General features: G+C 45.5%; 2 protein-coding genes across 2 annotated transcripts in view; both read right to left on the minus strand.

The window, feature by feature from the left end:
• The window catches only part of MRPS6 (mitochondrial ribosomal protein S6), a 44,213-nt gene extending 24,819 nt beyond the window's left edge, over positions 1-19,394 (minus strand). The window contains exon 1 of the mRNA XM_069760783.1: positions 19,220-19,394. Coding sequence (XP_069616884.1) covers positions 19,220-19,264 — 45 coding nt within the window. The 5' untranslated portion in view covers positions 19,265-19,394. The remainder of the gene's footprint in view (positions 1-19,219) is intronic.
• Positions 1,165-10,418, minus strand: SLC5A3 (solute carrier family 5 member 3). Its single transcript, XM_069760782.1, has one exon. It carries the CDS (start codon positions 10,169-10,171, stop codon positions 8,030-8,032), a length of 2,142 nt encoding a protein of 713 aa, XP_069616883.1. The 5' UTR covers positions 10,172-10,418; the 3' UTR covers positions 1,165-8,029.
• Positions 19,395-20,796: the final 1,402 nt, after the last annotated feature.

Consider the following 20,796-nt stretch of genomic DNA (forward strand, 5'->3'; position numbering starts at 1 on the left):
TTTCATTATTTTGGAATATTTTTTTTAATTTTTTTTTTTACACATTTGAAATTTTTTTTTTTAACTTTTTTACTTTGTCCCAGGGGGGGACATCACAGATCGGTGATCTGACAGTTTGCACAGCACTCTGTCAGATCACCGATCTGATAGGAGTGCAGGCTGCTTCACAGTGCCTGCTCTGAGCAGGCTCTGTGAAGCCACCTCCCTCCCTGCAGGACCCGGATCCGCGGCCATCTTGGATCCGGGCCTGGACCTGGGAGGGAGGGAGGCAAGACCCTCGCAGCAACGCGATCACATCGCGTTGCTGCGGGGGGCTCAGGGAAGCCCGCAGGGAGCCCCCTCCCTGCGCGGTGCTTCCCTGCACCGCCGGCACATCGCGATCATCTTTGATCGCGGTGTGCCGGGGGTTAATGTGCCGGGGGCGGTCTTTGACCGCTCCTGGCACATAGTGCCGGATGTCAGCTGCGATAGGCAGCTGACACCCGGCCGCGATCGGCGGCGCTCCCCCCGTGAGCGCTGCCGATCGCATATGACGTACTATTGCGTCCTTGGGAAGTAAAGCCCACCCCACATGGACGCAATAGTACGTCTAATGGCAGAAAGGGGTTAAGGCCCCCTTGTTCACATCTGGCAGCTGTCAATTTGCCTCCAACATTTTTCCTTTCACTTTTTCCCAATTATGTAGATAGGGGCAAAATTGGTGAATTGGAACACGCGGGGTTAAAATTTCGCCTCACAACATAGCCTATGACGCTCTCGGGTCCAGATGTGTGACTGTGCAAAATTCTGTGGCTGTAGCTGCGACGGTGCAGATGCCATTCCCGGACATACACACATTCAGCTTTATATATTAGATGTACCCCTTTGCTTGTAAAAGCCTTTTTAGCGCAAATTCAAAATCTGAAAATTGATCATTATAAGGAGTTTTGCCACTTAAGTTTCTGGCCTTTGAATAAAATGTTTCGGCTTACTTAGTAAACTATTCGTCCTGTTCTTCGCAAATTTCTTACAAAATTGAAATTGGCCTGCTATCATAAAATGTTTTGCCTTTAGTCCGATTTCATCAAAGATCAGTTGCATAGGGCAAGCTTCCCATCCCCCCCTCATGTCTCAGGCTGTGTTGTGGTAATGAATAGAAAAAAAAAAAACACAAAATAGACGCAGTAAAGTCATTGCAAGTCACAAAGTCAATAAAAAGTTGGCTTTAATTTGGCACTTAGGGAAACGAGAATTTTTCTTCTTTACTCAGCAAGTAAATCATCAACAATACAAACTGTTCATAGTTTTGTTAACGGTTTCACAAAAAAGTTCACGTAGTTTGAATTTACTGAAAATACCTTCAAACAATTCCGTCATATTAAATAGACAATTAAAAAAAAAAAAAAAAACAAATACACAAAGCAATATCTGTATATACAGGAGAAAAAAATAAAATAAAATCACAAATATTTATAGGTTTACGGTAAAACAGTGATCTTGTGTATACCTCAATCTACAGCCCTGACTGACTGCTTCTTTGATTGGTTGCTGAAAATTCTAAGACCTCCCATGAGGAACCATATTCAACGTATAGCAGGAAAACAAAAACAGACTGTACATTATCAGACGGTGGCCGGAGTAGTGGCCACATTAAGTAATAAAATGAAGTATACACCATATATTTCACTACGAATTACATACTTTACGAGGCGTACAACGGGTGGCTGAAGTTTTCGAGAAGGGTGTATCTCCTTCCAACAAAGAGGAGACTATAAATACACAACAAAGCCAAGATGTCTAATTAAAGCATCAAAACAGGTATCTTGTTGACCCCACAGAGATTAGGTTCTTAGTGCGGTGGGGACTTATAACCCTTCGTTGTGTGACTATGCTTAAGGTGACAATGCTTGGTCGAGAACCTTGTGGTGTACTGGAGATATTGAATATTTTTTGTGCTTTACATCAAAAAAGATTTACCCATCTAGAGTAAGGGTGCTCACCAACTTTTGGTATCGTCAAGTATAGTCAACTTTAGCCTGTTTATAAAAAAACAAAAAAACAAAGGAACTAAAAATGACCATATTTTGCATTACTCAAGTTCTTTACCCCGCAAAATTCTTTATCTTTCATTAGTTAATTTGGAGAGTGGTAGTAATTAATAAGGTACAAGGAATTTTTCTTCAAAAACCTCAAAAGTTGGACACAACTAATTTTGAACATTTACCACGAAAAAAAAAGAGTCAAGTCTGAAAAGGCACAAAAATAATGTGAAAATGTGCTTTTTTGGTTTGGGAGATACCACCGACGATGAATACCTAAGCAAAACGCTGAACTATTATGGGATATAACGAGTATGAGGGTTTATAAAGGGACTCACGACCAGGTATCCTGAATTTTTCCATTTTACAAAACCAGGCGTATGACCTTGAATGATCCAGCAAAACAGTCTACACAGGGAAGCATCTAGAGATTGGAGGTATTCCATAGTGTAGAAACTCTTAGTGCGTAAGGTCATCAACTGAAGAGCTTGACAAGAGACAACCACTTCTATTAAAAAGTGTGCTAATAACGATTGTCATTTCCCATCCCCCACTTCTTTTGGCAGCTTCTGCATACATTTATCAGAAAACTTATACTGTAATTCTGAAAATGACCGACCAAGCGGATGTCAATTTTCAAAGCCAAATGAAGAGAAAACGGTGGCACCAGACAGGACCTTGTTTCTGAACACAGCGTCCAGATCCAAATATCAAACATTTATGAAGGTCGGAGATGGGAGTACCACATCCCATTACACCAGACTAAGTCTACGCACAGAATAGGACAAACACTTCCGACAAGTACAATAGATTTCCCTGGGGCTGTGTTGTAGTCTAAGGACACCCATTAAGACTAATGTGTATGGGGGCCCCCAACAAATGACGTCAAGGTCATTAAGATGCAGCATGTCTGATTTGGGATTGCCGATCCTTTTGCTATCGGCAATTTAGCTGCCGTCGGCAAAGGCTCTCTCAGAGAACACAGAATCGCTCAGTAGAGAGTCGGCAAGATAGCCGCAGCCGCTACTGGTCATCTCATCTCACCGAGAAGAAAAGGATTGACAGTCTAAAAATCGAACATGATGGATTCCATAACTTCTCACCCAACCGATGATGACAGTTGAGGGTCCTCAATCGAAAGGCTATTGGCCAAACGTGTTGATATCCGTGTGGTCAGCTGACGTTAATCTGTGGATGGTGGTCTCAAGTAAATACCTGCATCTTTCCATATCTCTGAATCTATCCAAGTGACCCGTTAACGCAATTTAATAGGTGCTTGCGTTAAACAGAAAAGTTTGCACAGGGGCAGCCTAAAGGGGTGCAGTCCAATATTATATGCATTATACTGCTTCAAATAGAGAGTTGCTCTAGATCTTGTGCTTATCACTAATTTTGCATCTATCCTAAATACTTGGCTATCTCTGTGCTTTAATTGCCAAACCCACCTACACTCAACAATATATATATTTTATTGGAGTGAATTGTGCCAAGTAAATCAAAAGGTGAGTGACAGCAGATACTCCATGTGGCCCCCCACGTATAGAGGGTCATATGGGATGAGGACTAGCCAATAACCCAAAATAAAACAATAATCCAACTTTAGAGGCTAAAAAGAAGTCAAGACTGCTTTGGTTGTCATTTTATAGCGCTTCTTAGGCTACATTCACACTAGCGTCGGTACGGGGCTGTCGCCATGCGTCGGCCCGACGCAAACTGCAAAAAAAAAAAAAAAAAATGAACACCGGGGCAGCCGATGCAGTTTTACAACGCATCCACAGCCCTATTGTAAGGTCCGGGAAGGAGGGGGCGGAGTTCCGGCCGCGCATGCGCGTTCGGAAATGGCGGACTCGACGCACAAAAAAAAAAAAAAGTTACATGCAACGTTATATTTGTGCCGACGGTCCGCCAAAACACGACGCATCCGTCGCACGGTGTGGCCATACGTCGCAATGCGTCGCTAATACAAGTCTACGGAGAAAAAAAAACGCATCCTGCGGGCACATTTGCAGGATCCGTTTTTTTCTCCAAAACGACGCATTGCGACGTACGTCACACGACGCTAGTGTGAAAGTAGCCATAGGTGTTAATCGTGAATTCCCATTTTCTTACCCCCTTTATATCCAGGGAAATGTGAGGCTTCTTTGGAGGACATGCAGTCACAAATGAAATTGTAAGTCAACCCTGAAAATGTAAGGTTTGGGCTATACGAGTGGGATTTAGCTGCCTGTGTTTTGGACAGCATGAATCTGATGACTGCATCTCTTTCTCTAATGTCATATTAATCAGATTTTTCCCAAAATATTTCATTTAGATGTAAAATTGTCTCTAATATTAGAACATGTTGATAAAAGGGAAAGCGAAGATACAGAAGGATTATATGTTTAATGAAAAGATTTACTGAATGTCTCACCAGTCACAATCCAGTAGTGCATAGACTAATGGAGACCGCTCTCTCCTGACTGCCATACATGAGCGATGGGCTCCGCCAAGCTTTCATGCATTTACATGAAAAAGCTGCCGCCAGACTCCTATGGCGCTGGCTTACCTCCTCTGAAAACAAAAGGGTCGAACGTAGAAATTTCAACTGCCCAATCCTTTTTTTTCCCCAAGATATCATGTGTCGGGTGAAGAGTCGGGAATCCCCATACACAGGTTGGGTTCGGCCAACTTTAATGTCTATGGAGGGCTGTGTGCAAGTGTAAAGGGTCTCATTACCCAAATGTTCGTCTTACACCCAAAAAAGTGCTAGGTCGTATAACTTTATGGAAAGAGAAGCCAAGGTAGACCCTTCTGATACTCCATGAACTACGGAAGCAGACATTGTAGAAGGCCACGGGCATTGATCTTGTCAACATGACAAAGTCGATGATCATCAGCTCCTAACAAGGGAAACTTCAAGCTCCACATCACTCAGCTTAGCGCTGCAACAGCACCTCCCAAAAATGTGAATTATCTGTGTTGGTCAATGCACAGATACACCTTGTCTCGCCAGACCATGATTGTAGCATAGATGTACAGCAATATCACACAACTGTCATGATATACCATATCACATAGTATACACACTATGAACCCAGGGATCGGGCCATAGTGATGCGATTGGTTGCAGGATCATCAGCCAGAACGGGGGGTGGAAAGAGTGAAGAGCGTCTCTTGGTTAGGAGAGCCCAGCACGTCTTTGCTCTGCCTGTACAGCCTATTGATTTCAATGCAAGCTGTGTAATTCTTAATTTGTCCTAGGAGACACTGTAGTGTAAATGTAGACATAAAGGAATACGGATACAATAGAAAGCCTATGGCTTGCTCAATGTATGCTTGGACCCCCAGTTATGAACAATGGAAAAAGGAAAGCATTTGAAGGGAGCTTTCATTATATATTTTTTTATTTAAACTACACGCTTCCTTCAAATGGTGCCGCTCGGCTGATTCTGGAACAGTTTTTCTTTTTCTTCTGAGCCCTTCCGTTCCAAAGTTATGCTCCCTGGTAATAAACAAGCAAATTTTCCCGTCAACCTAGTGGGTGTGTATCACAGAACTTGTGGGCGTGTCCTTGTTTTGATTGGTCAGCAGAAGAGGAGGAAGCAACGCCCACAGCTAGAAGGTGGATAGGAAAAATGTGCGCCTTTATTACCGGTGGACATCATAACTTTGGAATGGAGGGGCACAGAAGAAAAAGAAAAACTGTTCCAGAATCTGTGGAACAGCACCAATCGGACAAGACACAGAGCAGATAAGACTTTCTATTGTATCCGTACTGCACTCAGGCGGGAATTGTGCGCTTCCTTCTCTTGAGCTGCGCGATACACCGGAGCTTTATTGAGCGATCTGTTGTCCCCCACCAAATTGTTTGCATATCTAAACCAAAAATTAAGAAAATTTTACTTAGTTAGTAAAAAGTTATTCATCTTTCCAGTAAACTTTAGGTTTCAGCTTTTCACTTTTTTTTTTACTCCCCAAGACTTCTGTTTGCTGTAAACTCTTTGGATGTTTACTGTCAAAAGACCTAAATTCCCCACCCCCCAAAAAAAAATAAAAAAAAAGGATAAGTGTTTTAAAAAGTTTGTGGAATTTTATTAAGACAATCATTGAGCCCTATTTATATAAAACATTTTGCTAACTTTAAAGAGGATCTGTCTCCAATACTGACTGCATACGTGTTTTAATAGATCTTTATTTCACAATGAAGCTGGTGTACTTGCTATGAAAATCCACATCAGAAGAGCTGCCTAATCCCAATATTAAAAGAGTTAGCTGGACTCATAAAATACAAATTGTAATATCAGGGGAAAAAAAAGCCTTTTATATATTACCGATCTGACATGAATTTTCAGCGTAATAACACTAGTCTCATCAGGTCTTAGATATTAACTTAGCTTGAATTGTGATAAATTCCCTTACATTTTTTTTTAAAAAGTTGAAAACTAATACACTCAGGTCAAGCTTGAATTCCAAGAGGGCGGACCATGGCAGCGCATTCTTGAATTCCGATGCCATGCCCCTCCCCCATGCCAAAATAAAACGTCCCACACTGTGCCTAGACAATAAAGCAACCCAAACTGTTATTGGGTCACCCAAACTTCAGACTTTAACTTTTTGTTCCTTCCCGGGGAAAGGCCTGGCTATTCACTGCTTGTGTCGAGAAACACGTGATGGTGTCTCCGCAGCTTCTTTACATGCATCTGCATTTTAACCTGTCACAACCTTGAGGCACAGTGAGGATTGTAACAAAATAAAAATAAATAATTTAAACCCCCATTTAAAAAAGTAAAGAGTCACATTTTCGTTTCTCTCTCCCCAAGCAGAATTCACTCTTTTTGGGTAAAACCTTTTTCTACATTTCATCATATAAGCGCCAAAAAAAAAAAGAAAAAAAAAAAAAAAGTTTGCTTTGGTGTCAATTATCGTACTTCCATCACTTTCAACTGCAAAAGGTATCTACAGGGGTGAAGACAAGTTTGGTGATAACTAACTAATCGGTTGGGGTCTGCACCATTCATTTCCTATGGGCATACCGAGGATTTTGAGCGGCTTTTTCCAGCAGCCCCATAGAGATGATGCGGCATTCGGTGTCTGACCCGGGTGCCATTTTGTAACGGGAATAATATATCCCTCCCGTCAGAAAGAAAATTTGTGACACCCACTGATCACCAATCCTCCAGCTTAAGGGGCTTGCTGAGAGGGTTGGGCGTAAAGTAAGCCCCGACGGGACCGACGAACGGGTGCCAAAACGCAGTGTGAAAGTCCCCTTAGTCCTTTTAAATACTCAAAAAAAGGCCCAAGAGAAAAACCACCAAAATAGCCTAAAAGTTGTACAAAAATATCTAAATAATCGCACAAATCTGTATTTTTATAAAAGTGTAATTAAAATAAATATTAAAAGACAAAAACAATAAGAAATTATTAAGCACTCATTTACACAGAGAGACAGGACCATTACGCTCCGAACAAAACGTTACGATTAAAGTCTAAAGGCAGAGTCAGGGTAGATTACACAAAAAAAATATATAAATATATACACACGTATGTAGAGTTGTCGAAGTTTGGTGTGCCGAATCCCTCCTTGCATCAAGTACAGAAGTTACTTCTTATCCCCCCTCACTGGTAAACGTTCCTCAGTTTAATAAGTTACATTTTTGGTAAAAAATAAGCGTAGGACCAAGAAAGGGGTATCCGAACCCAAAATACGTAATAAAATGTTTGATCAGAGGGCTCTAATCTTCACCGATCATCTAGCGATCCAACGAATAGGGTCAGACCGAAGGGACTTCCATGGTCAAGAACGTGTCAAGACCACGAAACAGTAGATAGGTGATAAATCTTTTAGGTTCAGATACCTCTTTTAAAAGGAATTTGCATGTACAAGAACTCAGTTTGGTCACTTATGATCTCGTAAAAAGGCCTTTTATTCAGAGTAAACATCGGATAGAAACATGGAGCAACCACCCATATTTCATCCCAAAGGCAATAGTTATCGATTGTTCACTTCGCCCTGAAGAAGGTACAATTCACATTTACAATGAGAAGTAAATGAACATAAAGACCCCTACGGAGCAGACACAAACCAGTCCAGTGTTGAGAACTCGCGAGACAATCGGATTCTCCTCCAACATTTTTAAGCACACAGTTTCATCGTCCGCCTCATCCTTTATGGTTCTTTTATTGGCAGTGGTGCTTTTATACCCACAGAACCAGTCACAAAACTTTGAGCATCTGCTTTCGTCCTCAATATTCAGCTCCGGAGGAAGCTGTCCCATAAGAGATGCTTGCCCGTTAGAGTAACAATCCACAGGAGTCTCGGCTTCCGAGACGCTTAGGGAACTTATCGGATTTGGGTCATCTTTGTAAGTCATTAGAAGGTTGATGTCCTCGGTTTGGATACTCTTAATATGGTCCTCGGACTTCCCATTAGGAAGAGCTTGTTTTAGGGTTTCTGTAGGCGTAGAATTTTTCTCGTGATTTTGGTAGGAATCCTCCGTGTGCGGTTTTTCTTTTACGGATTTGTTTTTTAGTGCCCAAAAAGTAGTTGTCCTGATTTGTTCTTTCTTTGGAGGTGGCGTCAAAAGGCTGACTACGACGGCGATTATGGCGGTGATCCAGAAGAGAGCGGTTGCGATGTACATATAGTGGATGTTTTTGATAAAACCGGGCCGATTGTCCGGTAAGTTGCACTCTGGGGCTCGATAAACAAAGGCCAATACAAGACGGGTGACTCCGAGTACGAAACCTACCACGCCGCCATAAAATGCCCCTTGTTCATTGCAGCGCTTCCAGAATACTCCAAGCAGGAATAAAGCCGCTACCGGAGGAGTTAGGTAGTCCGCCACCTCCTGAATGTATAGGTACATTTGGCCCCCTTGCATTTCCACAATGATTGGAACCCAAGCAATGCTGATAACCACCATGAAAGCTACGAACACCCTCCCGACCAGCATAAGTTCTCGAGATGTTGCACTTTTCCGGATAAATTTGTAGATGTCAAGGGTAAAAAGGGTGCTTGCACTGTTAAATATGGAGTCTAAATCACTCATAAGGGCTGCAATCATGACTGCCATCATTAAGCCACGTAAACCCACTGGAAGAACCTTCATGACTAATCGTGGGTAGGCAATATTGGAGCATCCAGCTCGGCTGCCGCAGACTTCCATGCAGTGCTCGGGGTTGATGCAAGCAATATCATCCACAAACATAATTCTGGATATCATCCCTGGAATTACGATTAAGAACATTGGTAAAATTTTTAAAAAGCCAGCCATAAGCGTCGATCCTTTCGCATGGGAAATATTTTTGGCTGCCAAAACTCTCTGGACGATGACCTGGTCGGCACACCAATACCACACCGAAGCAGGAGTCTGACCTAGAAGAAATCCAGGCCAAGGTATATCTTCATCGGTAGGTTCTCGGAGCATTTTAAGCGAATCGGGTTTTGGCGAGACGTGGCATGAGTTCGTATTGGTAAAGTTATGGGTTAGCAATATGGAGGTGATATTAGGTGTTGCCAACATATATCTCCTTTTAACTTCTTCAAATCCACCGATTTCCACAAAACTTATAATGGTCAAAGTCAGTGCTCCGATGATCATGAGAAAAGCCTGGAGGGTGTCGGTATAAATCACCGCGACCAGACCGCCGGTGACCGTTAGGAGTGCAGTCATCCCAATGAGTAGTATGACCGACAAGTATAGGTTCCATCCGAGGGATTCTTGGATGAACAATGCCCCTGAATACAAGTCTACGGACAATTTGGTGAAGATGTACAAAATCAAGGACAGAACAGCAAAGTACACCTGGATTCGATGTCCTCCGTAACGTTTTGATAAATATTCCGGCATGGTGTATACTCCAGAACGTATGTAGACTGGAATAAAGACCCATCCAAGGAGCTGCAACAGCAACAAGGCATTTAGTTCCCATGCCCCTACTGCAAATCCACTTGCCGCTCCGGACCCGGAAAGTCCAATGAAATGTTCACTACCAATATTACTTACAAAAAGGGAGGCACCGACAGCTGCCCAGGTCATAGAACGACCCGCGAGGAAGTATCCGCTTACTGTACTCCTGTTCGATTTCCACATGGCAAAAAATCCAAAACATAATACCAGTACAAAATACAATGCCACTATGGCAATATCAGCCGCTTCCAGTGAAGCCCTCATGATTAGAAGATGGGATGGGTGGGAGGGATACGTCCAAGAAATTTTTGTTTTTCTTTTAGTAAAATCCTTTAAAAAAACAGGGACCTCAAGCCAAAAAACAGTGCAAAAAAATAATCAAGTCTTTGTCCTTTGGTTTGCTTTCTTGACGCCAGCTCTTGCAATATTCGATGCTGTGCATGCACTTTTTAAAAAAAAATTCCAAAGCCATCGGCTATTTAACCATGGAAGGAGGACCTATGGCGAGGAACCCTGCAAGGCAGCAAAAACAGAAGACAAAGACACAATTAGAAAAGGTAGTCATTGTAAAGACAATGACACTTGAATTAAAAAAAAAAAAATTAAATTTACAACAAAGGTTCCGAATGTTCCCGAAGTGTTAATTTATTACAGCACTACATGGTACATTGACGGACAGGTGAATGAAGAAAAGGAAATGGGCGTGGGAGCTTAACACAGATCATACAAACTTTCCCGGACGCTCACGACAATCTAAAAATATGGATTGTATTTCACAGTCTACGGAAGACTTAGAAAGCAAGATGGGGAAGCAGGGAACCAGTACAAGGGTTCAGAACATCTACAGCCAAAATACAAGTCTATGTCACATTGTCAACACTTATCGCCAAAATTACTCTTGCCAGTAGTTAGGTGAATGACTGTCAGAAAAGGGAACTTTTTAAATAAGTTTAGGGATCGTTAACATCAGCATTAAAAAAAAAATCCTTAACGGAGGGGAACAGAAGAGTTCAATATGTGATCATGACATATTGCCAAATTAAGTCCACCAAGGATAAAAGAAAACTATAGTTTTAGTTGCCAGGTGGCAATGAGTCTGGAAAGTTTAGGGTTGGTCCTATAGGGTTGGCAAATAGATTTGGTCCAACGGTCAGGTCGGTGATCTATGGCCATCAGATGAGAGCCTTCGAAAACCGCTTCCGTCGAAAGACGTTTGTCTTACCTCCAGGTGAACAGAGCGTCGGCAGTCCGAAATCAAAACACGTCGGATCAACATCTTCCCCAAGGATCAGTTGTCCAGGGACCACGGTACACATTAGACTATTGGCTAAACCCATCAATATCGGCAGGTTCCGCCAATAAATGTATTTTGAGGCCTTTATGCCCAAACATATGCATGCTTGATTTCTAATGTACCGGCGACCTATGTCTCGTGAGAATGAACTGGCAAATCTCTGAAATTCAGGATCCTCCATAAGGCAAGAGTCAGGAAGCCACCATACATATGAGATTACCAATCAGGCTCACCAAGTTTGACCGGGTAAGTAGACTTTGTTACTATGTGTATGGGTAGTTTAATTTTTTCGGATGTTTTTGATAATCATCTATGTAAGGTTTTATTGCCTGTCCTGAAAAAAAAAAAAAAAAGAAGAGTGGTCTAAAAAGACCACCCTTATTCTAAAGACTGTCGCCAACGAGTCTCGAGTTTTTGGCTTGCTGCTAACTTTTTGGTAGGTTTCAAATTAGATTTTTGGGAGCTACTATTGTCGGAAGTCAAATCAGAACTTGATTCATATGCAAAGGAAAAAAAAAGAAGGGGAAAGAATTCAGCTCACCAGTTTGAAGCAGAAGTCCTTGTGTGCAAGTTTGCTCAGGAACAAAAGTCTTGATTGACTCAATGCAATTCACGCAAGGAGGTGCCTGGATCAGAGGCGTTGTCCACAACAGAGAAAAAAGAAAAAGGAAGTAACTCTCCAGCGTGAAACTTGGATAAAAGTTAAATTTATTTAGACAAATCCATTATTAATCCATATTTCATAGTGGCACAGCAAAGAATGCAGTACATGATACGACCAACGCATTTCGACCTGTTAAGGTCTTAATCATGGTACCACTATGAAATAAGGATTTTAATGGATTTGTCTAAATAAATTGAACTTTTATCCAAGTTTCACGCTGGAGATTTACTTCCTTTTCTTTTCTCTGTTGAGAACTTGATTTAGTCATAATGGGCCCCCAAGACTGACTTAAACCAAAAATTCCATTACTTTGGCACTTTTTGGACTGCATGCTGAAAAGTCATTTGTCTATTCGGACCAATGGCATCTTAATTTTGGAAAACCAAGATGAACATTGGTAGATTGGTATCAAGATTCTCATACCCAGTACCCAATATCCTAGACATTTTTAAGACTCTGTACCACTCTTGTCTTTAGGCCAAGTTTGATTTTGCAGCTTAGCGTCACTCACTACGAACTACCATACTACCCAAAGTCCATGGTTAACAATGGTGCCGTTACTGGACACCACCCTTTAGCGCAGCGTTCTAATTCTTCTAATTATAATATATTCTTCTAATTATAATTAAAAAAAAAAAAAAGAAATCTGTTACAACATATATATATGGGTAAACACACTAAAAAAAAAAAAAAATTTGAGCAAGACAAAGAAACAATATGACAAGAGAAGACCTTGCCAACGTTCAGAAGAGCAGATGGCCAAACTCAATACTCAAATGTTCTAGCAATAAAAATCAATAATCCGTAGATATCAGAGGGTTTGGATGACTTTAGTCTAATGTGTATGGGGGGCTTAAAGGGGTTGACCAGATAAAAAAGTAATTGCCTATCCGCAGGATACAAGATGGCTGATCAGTGGAGGTCCAACCCGCACCGATCGGCAGATCCAACCTGCTGCACCAAGTTGTAAGGGAAACAAAAAGAGTCCGATCTACCGATCAGTGCGACAACCATCGATCAGCAAGTTATCTGGTGGATAGGCGATGACTGGTTAAAATAAAAGTTAACTTCTTTAAGTGTTCAATTTCCCTGCAGCGGTAGCGTAGGGCAAATTGAGTATTACACAAAGCCTATTGTAATCAATGGACAATCCAGGAATGGAAGAAGAGTTAAAACCTGCAAAATAGACATTTTCAAAAGCCATATAAGCTGTACTTACAATGTAAAACCTCTTTTCTTGGCTTTATTAAGAATAAAAAACAAAACATAAAATAAGGATTAGGAGCTTCCCCTGCAGGGAAAATGATTGCAAGAACTCGAGCCAAGATCTTATTAAAATGGACCAGCCAGCACTGAACCTCATATGCGGCCCCCGAAGCCCTAATTACTTGGTTATCGGGGGAATCGAGGAGGTCTTCTGCTGGTCAGAGAACTTTTTTTTTTTTTTTAACGAAAATTTATAACCTTTTAGGGTCACAGATCAGATGACTTCTACCCGATGACATTTTTCTTTTACATCGTTCTGTGTGTCAAGTTTTTAAAAAGTTCATACAAACTTTTTAGAAACTTTTTTGGGACAACCAGAGTGTCCATCACTGACGCTCCCACTGGGGTTGTCACCTTGCTGCCTGCCTGGGAGGCATCATTGCCAATAAGGACTTAAAAAGAGGTGTCTGATGATAAGTTATCACCTATGAATAGGATTGCTGGGGGTCCGACATACGGGATGTGCACCAATCAGCAAAATGAGAAACTTTATAAGCAAAAATAGTACATCAATTTGTTATGCAATAATGCCCCCTTAAAATGACCACAAAAAAATGAGGGTTTAGCAATATGGGCATAATACATGGTGCAATGCCACAACTGTCCCGACCTCAGGCACAGGGTGCCCCGACCTCAGGCACAGGGTGCCCCGACCTCACTGGCCAAGACGCAAATATTTTGACTGCCACATACTCCATGTAAAGCATCAAATGAAAGGAGAGGAAGTGCATTGTGTATACACCGCCCCCCCTCCCAGTAATGGCTACACAGGATAAGAAGTAGTGCCGTGTATACACCGCCCCCCCTCCCCCCAGTAATGGCTACACAGGATAAGAAGAAGTAGTGTCGTGTATACATCGCGCCCCCCCTCCCCCCAGTAATGGCTACACAGGATAAGAAGAAGTAGTACCGTGTATACATCGCGCCCCCCCTCCCCCCAGTAATGGCTACACAGGATAAGAAGAAGTAGTGCCGTGTATACATCGCCCCCCCTCCCCCCAGTAATGGCTACACAGGATAAGAAGAAGTAGTGCCGTGTATACATGGCCCCCCCACCCCCCAGTAATGGCTACACAGGATAAGAAGAAGTAGTGCCGTGTATACACCGCCCCCCCTCACCCCCAGTAATGGCTACACAGGATAAGAAGAAGTAGTGCCGTGTATACACCGCCCCCCCCCTCCCCCCAGTAATGGCTACACAGGATAAGAAGAAGTAGTGCCGTGTATACACCGCCCTCCCCTCCCCCCAGTAATGGCTACACAGGATAAGAAGAAGTAGTGCCGTGTATACACCGCCCTCCCCTCCCCCCAGTAATGGCTACACAGGATAAGAAGAAGTAGTGCCGTGTATACACCGCCCTCCCCTCCCCCCAGTAATGGCTACACAGGATAAGAAGAAGTAGTGCCGTGTATACACCGCCCCCCCCTCCCCCCAGTAATGGCTACACAGGATAAGAAGAAGTAGTGCCGTGTATACACCGCCCTCCCCTCCCCCCCAGTAATGGCTACACAGGATAAGAAGAAGTAGTGCCGTGTATACACCGCCCCCCCCCCTCCCCCCAGTAATGGCTACACAGGATAAGAAGTAGTGCCGTGTATACACCGCCCTCCCCTCCCCCCAGTAATGGCTACACAGGATAAGAAGAAGTAGTGCCGTGTATACACCGCCCCCCCCCCATCTCCCCCCAGTAATGGCTACACAGGATAAGAAGAAGTAGTGCCGTGTATACACCGCCCCCCCCCTCCCCCCAGTAATGGCTACACAGGATAAGAAGAAGTAGTGCCGTGTATACACCGCCCCCCAGTAATGGCTACACAGGATAAGAAGAAGTAGTGCCGTGTATACACCGCCCCCCAGTAATGGCTACACAGGATAAGAAGAAGTAGTGCCGTGTATACACTGCCCCCCCCCCTCCCCCCAGTAATGGCTACACAGGATAAGAAGAAGTAGTGCCGTGTATACACTGCCCCCCCCCTCCCCCCAGTAATGGCTACACAGGATAAGAAGTAGTGCCGTGTATACACCGCCCTCCCCTCCCCCCAGTAATGGCTACACAGGATAAGAAGAAGTAGTGCCGTGTATACATCGCGCCCCCCCCTCCCCCCAGTAATGGCTACACAGGATAAGAAGAAGTAGTACCGTGTATACATCGCGCCCCCCCCCCTCCCCCCAGTAATGGCTACACAGGATAAGAAGAAGTAGTGCCGTGTATACATCGCCCCCCCTCCCCCCAGTAATGGCTACACAGGATAAGAAGTAGTGCCGTGTATACATCGCCCCCCCCACCCCCCAGTAATGGCTACACAGGATAAGAAGTAGTGCCGTGTATACACCGCCCCCCCTCACCCCCAGTAATGGCTACACAGGATAAGAAGAAGTAGTGTCGTGTATACACCGCCCCCCCCCCTCCCCCCAGTAATGGCTACACAGGATAAGAAGAAGTAGTGCCGTGTATACACCGCCCTCCCCTCCCCCCCAGTAATGGCTACACAGGATAAGAAGAAGTAGTGCCGTGTATACACCGCCCCCCCCCCTCCCCCCAGTAATGGCTACACAGGATAAGAAGTAGTGCCGTGTATACACCGCCCTCCCCTCCCCCCAGTAATGGCTACACAGGATAAGAAGAAGTAGTGCCGTGTATACACCGCCCCCCCCCTCCCCCCAGTAATGGCTACACAGGATAAGAAGTAGTGCCGTGTATACACCGCCCCCCAGTAATGGCTACACAGGATAAGAAGAAGTAGTGCCGTGTATACACTGCCCCCCCCCTCCCCCCAGTAATGGCTACACAGGATAAGAAGAAGTAGTGCCGTGTATACACCGCCCCCCCCTCCCCCCAGTAATGGCTACACAGGATAAGAAGAAGTAGTGCCGTGTATACACCGCCCCCCCTCCCCCCAGTAATGGCTACACAGGATAAGAAGAAGTAGTGCCGTGTATACACCGCCCCTCCCCCTCCCCCCAGTAATGGCTACACAGGATAAGAAGTAGTGCCGTGTATACACCGCCCTCCCCTCCCCCCAGTAATGGCAACACAGGATAAGAAGAAGTAGTGCCGTGTATACACCGCCCCCCCCTCCCCCTCCCCCCAGTAATGGCTACACAGGATAAGAAGAAGTAGTACCGTGTATACATCGCGCCCCCCCCCCTCCCCCCAGTAATGGCTACACAGGATAAGAAGAAGTAGTGCCGTGTATACATCGTCCCCCCTCCCCCCAGTAATGGCTACACAGGATAAGAAGAAGTAGTGCCGTGTATACATCGCCCCCCCCCACCCCCCAGTAATGGCTACACAGGATAAGAAGAAGTAGTGCCGTGTATACACCGCCCCCCCTCACCCCCAGTAATGGCTACACAGGATAAGAAGAAGTAGTGCCGTGTATACACCGCCCCCCCTCCCCCCAGTAATGGCTACACAGGATAAGAAGAAGTAGTGCCGTGTATACACCGCCCTCCCCTCCCCCCCAGTAATGGCTACACAGGATAAGAAGAAGTAGTGCCGTGTATACACCGCCCCCCCCCCTCCCCCCAGTAATGGCTACACAGGATAAGAAGTAGTGCCGTGTATACACCGCCCTCCCCTCCCCCCAGTAATGGCTACACAGGATAAGAAGAAGTAGTGCCGTGTATACACCGCCCCCCCCTCCCCCCAGTAATGGCAACACAGGATAAGAAGAAGTAGTGCCGTGTATACACCGCCCCCCAGTAATGGCTACACAGGATAAGAAGAAGTAGTGCCGTGTATACACTGCCCCCCCCCCTCCCCCCAGTAATGGCTACACAGGATAAGAAGAAGTAGTGCCGTGTATACACCGCCCCCCCCTCCCCCCAGTAATGGCTACACAGGATAAGAAGAAGTAGTGCCGTGTATACACCGCCCCCCCCCCTCCCCCCAGTAATGGCTACACAGGATAAGAAGTAGTGCCGTGTATACACCGCCCCCCCCTCCCCCCAGTAATGGCTACACAGGATAAGAAGAAGTAGTGCCGTGTATACACCGCCCCCCCCTCCCCCCAGTAATGGCAACACAGGATAAGAAGAAGTAGTGCCGTGTATACACCGCCCCCCAGTAATGGCTACACAGGATAAGAAGAAGTAGTGCCGTGTATACACTGCCCCCCCCCTCCCCCCAGTAATGGCTACACAGGATAAGAAGAAGTAGTGCCGTGTATACACCGCCCCCCCCTCCCCCCAGTAATGGCTACACAGGATAAGAAGAAGTAGTGCCGTGTATACACCGCCCCCCCCCTCCCCCCAGTAATGGCTACACAGGATAAGAAGTAGTGCCGTGTATACACCGCCCCTCCCCCCAGTAATGGCTACACAGGATAAGAAGTAGTGCCGTGTATACACCGCCCTCCCCTCCCCCCAGTAATGGCAACACAGGATAAGAAGAAGTAGTGCCGTGTATACACCGCCCCCCCCTCCCCCTCCCCCCAGTAATGGCAACACAGGATAAGAAGAAGTAGTGCCGTGTATACACCGCCCCCCCCCCCTCCCCCCAGTAATGGCTACACAGGATAAGAAGAAGTAGTGCCGTGTATACACCGCCCCCCCCCTCCCCCCAGTAACGGCTACACAGGATAAGAAGAAGTAGTGCCGTGTATACACCGCCCCCCCTCCCAGTAATGGCTACACAGGATAAGAAGAAGTAGTGCCGTGTATACACCGCCCCCCCTCCCAGTAATGGCTACACATGATAAGAAGAAGTAGTGCCGTGTATACAACGCCCCCCCTCCCAGTAATGGCTACACAGGAGAAGAAGTAGTGCCGTGTATACACCGCCCCCCCTCCCAGTAATGGCTACACAGGAGAAGAAGTAGTGCCGTGTATACACCGCCCCCCCTCCCAGTAATGGCTACACAGGAGAAGAAGTAGTGCCGTGTATACACCGCCCCCCCCTCCCAGTAATGGCTACACAGGAGAAGAAGTAGTGCTGTGTATACACTGCCCCCCCTCCCAGTAATGGCTACACAGGATAAGAAGTAGTGCTGTGTATACACCCCCCCAGTAATGGCTACACAGGATAAGTACAGACCCTGTTATTACACACTACAAAGGAGTGACACAGTGCAAGCTACACCAAACCCTGCAGCCATAAAGGTATCCTAGACTCTAGAGCAGAAGTGCTGTGTACACACCTGACTCAGAGGAAGAAGTCATACTGATTGTTCATGGGGCGACACTGTATATGTGGGTGACACAGGCACTGAGCATAGAATGGGGGTGACCCTGTATATGGGGGTCACACAGGCACTGTATATGGGGGTGACACAGGCACTGAGCATATAGTAGGGGTGACCCTGTATATGGGGGTGACCCTGTATATGGGGGTGACCCAGGCACTGAGCATAGAGGAGCACTGACCCTGTATATGGGGGTGACACGGGCACTGATACTGTATACGGGGGTGACCGGCACTGTATACGGGGGTGACACAGGCACTGTACATATAGTGGGGGTCGACAGGCACTGTACATATAGTGGGGGTCGACAGGCACTGTACATATAGTGGGGGGGCGACAGGACGCCGCATATGGGGGGTGACAGGACGCCGCATATGGGGGTGACAGGACGCCGCATATGGGGGTGACAGGACGCCGCATATGGGGGGGAGGGGGGGGGTTGACAGGACGCTGTATATGGGGGTGACAGGACGCCGTATATGGGGGTGACAGGACGCCGCATATGGGGGTGACAGGACGCTGTATATGGGGGGGAGGGGGGGGGGTTGACAGGACGCTGTATATGGGGGTGACAGGACGCCGTATATGGGGGTGACAGGACACTGTATATGGGGGTGACAGGACACTGTATATGGGGGTGACAGGACACTGTATATGGGGGTGACAGGACGCTGTATACGGGGGCGGCACTGTCCGGACTACAATGAATGAATGGCGGCAGTGACCGGCAGTGTGAAGGACACTGCGTGCAGCCCAGCACCGGGGTCACATCACCGCCGTCGGTACAGGACGCCCCCCGAGCTCTCCGGGGCCCCGGTGCTCACACGCGGGCTGAGGCGCCGGAGCCGCCAATCAGGGCTCAGCACGTTGTCCTGTAAGGGAAGGAAGCGGCGCCACTCACCCGCTGCATGGCCTTCAGGATCAGCGCCATCTCGTACCGGGGCATGTGTGCAGCTGAGGAGCGAGCCGCGGTGTGAGGGAGAGCAGCAGCACAGCCCGACACTGCACGGGCTCCGGTGTAACGAAGGACACCGAGACACAGGCTCCACCCAGCGCCCGCCCCTTCCTCTCCGCCCAGAGCTCCACCCCAACCTCAGCCCCGCCCCCGCCAGCGGCTCACACCCACCATGTGACTGACAGCTGCCACATGCCGTATATACATGTCATGTGTCATACTCCAAGGATATAATGATATAATGCGCTGCCCCTATATATAATGTACAGTGCTGCCCCTATATATAATGTACAGTGCTGCCCCTATATATAATGTACAGTGCTGCCCCTATATATAATGTACAGTGCTGCCCCTATATATAATGTACAGTGCTGCCCCTATATATAATGTACAGTGCTGCCCCTATATATAATGTACAGTGCTGCCCCTATATATAATGTACAGTGCTGCCCCTATATATAATGTACAGTGCTGCCCTATATATAATGTACAGTGCTGCCCCTATATATAATGTACAGTGCTGCCATATATATAATGTACAGTGCTGCCCCTATATATAATGTACAGTGCTGCCCCTATATATAATGTACAGTGCTGCCCTATATATATAATGTACAGTGCTGCCCTATATATATAATGTACAGTGCTGCCCTATATATATAATGTACAGTGCTGCCCTGTGTATATATATAATGTACAGTGCTGCCCTATCTATATAATGTACAGTGCTGCCCCTATATATAATGTACAGTGCTGCCATATATATAATGTACAGTGCTGCCATATATATAATGTACAGTGCTGCCCCTATATATAATGTACAGTGCTGCCCTATATATAATGTACAGTGCTGCCCCTATATATAATGTACAGTGCTGCCATATATATAATGTACAGTGCTGCCCTATATATATAATGTACAGTGCTGCCCTATACATTATATATAATGTACAGTGCTGCCCCTATATATAATGTACAGTGCTGCCCCTATATATAATGTACAGTGCTGCCCTATATATATAATGTACAGTGCTGCCCCTATATATAATGTACAGTGCTGCCCCTATATATAATGTACAGTGCTGCCCCTATATATAATGTACAGTGCTGCCCCTATATATAATGTACAGTGCTGCCCCTATATATAATGTACAGTGCTGCCCTATATATAATGTACAGTGCTGCCCCTATATATAATGTACAGTGCTGCCATATATATAATGTACAGTGCTGCCCCTATATATAATGTACAGTGCTGCCCCTATATATAATGTACAGTGCTGCCCTATATATATAATGTACAGTGCTGCCCTATATATATAATGTACAGTGCTGCCCTATATATATAATGTACAGTGCTGCCCTGTGTATATATATAATGTACAGTGCTGCCCTATCTATATAATGTACAGTGCTGCCCCTATATATAATGTACAGTGCTGCCATATATATAATGTACAGTGCTGCCATATATATAATGTACAGTGCTGCCCCTATATATAATGTACAGTGCTGCCCTATAT

The sequence above is a fragment of the Ranitomeya imitator genome, chromosome 3, assembly GCF_032444005.1.
Source record: "Ranitomeya imitator isolate aRanImi1 chromosome 3, aRanImi1.pri, whole genome shotgun sequence".
Classification (NCBI taxonomy): domain Eukaryota; kingdom Metazoa; phylum Chordata; class Amphibia; order Anura; family Dendrobatidae; genus Ranitomeya; species Ranitomeya imitator.

Excerpts from the sequence above, each read along its gene's own strand:
- SLC5A3 (XM_069760782.1), bottom strand. The coding sequence starts at position 10,171 with ATGAGGGCTTCACTGGAAGCGGCTGATATTGCCATAGTGGCATTGTAT.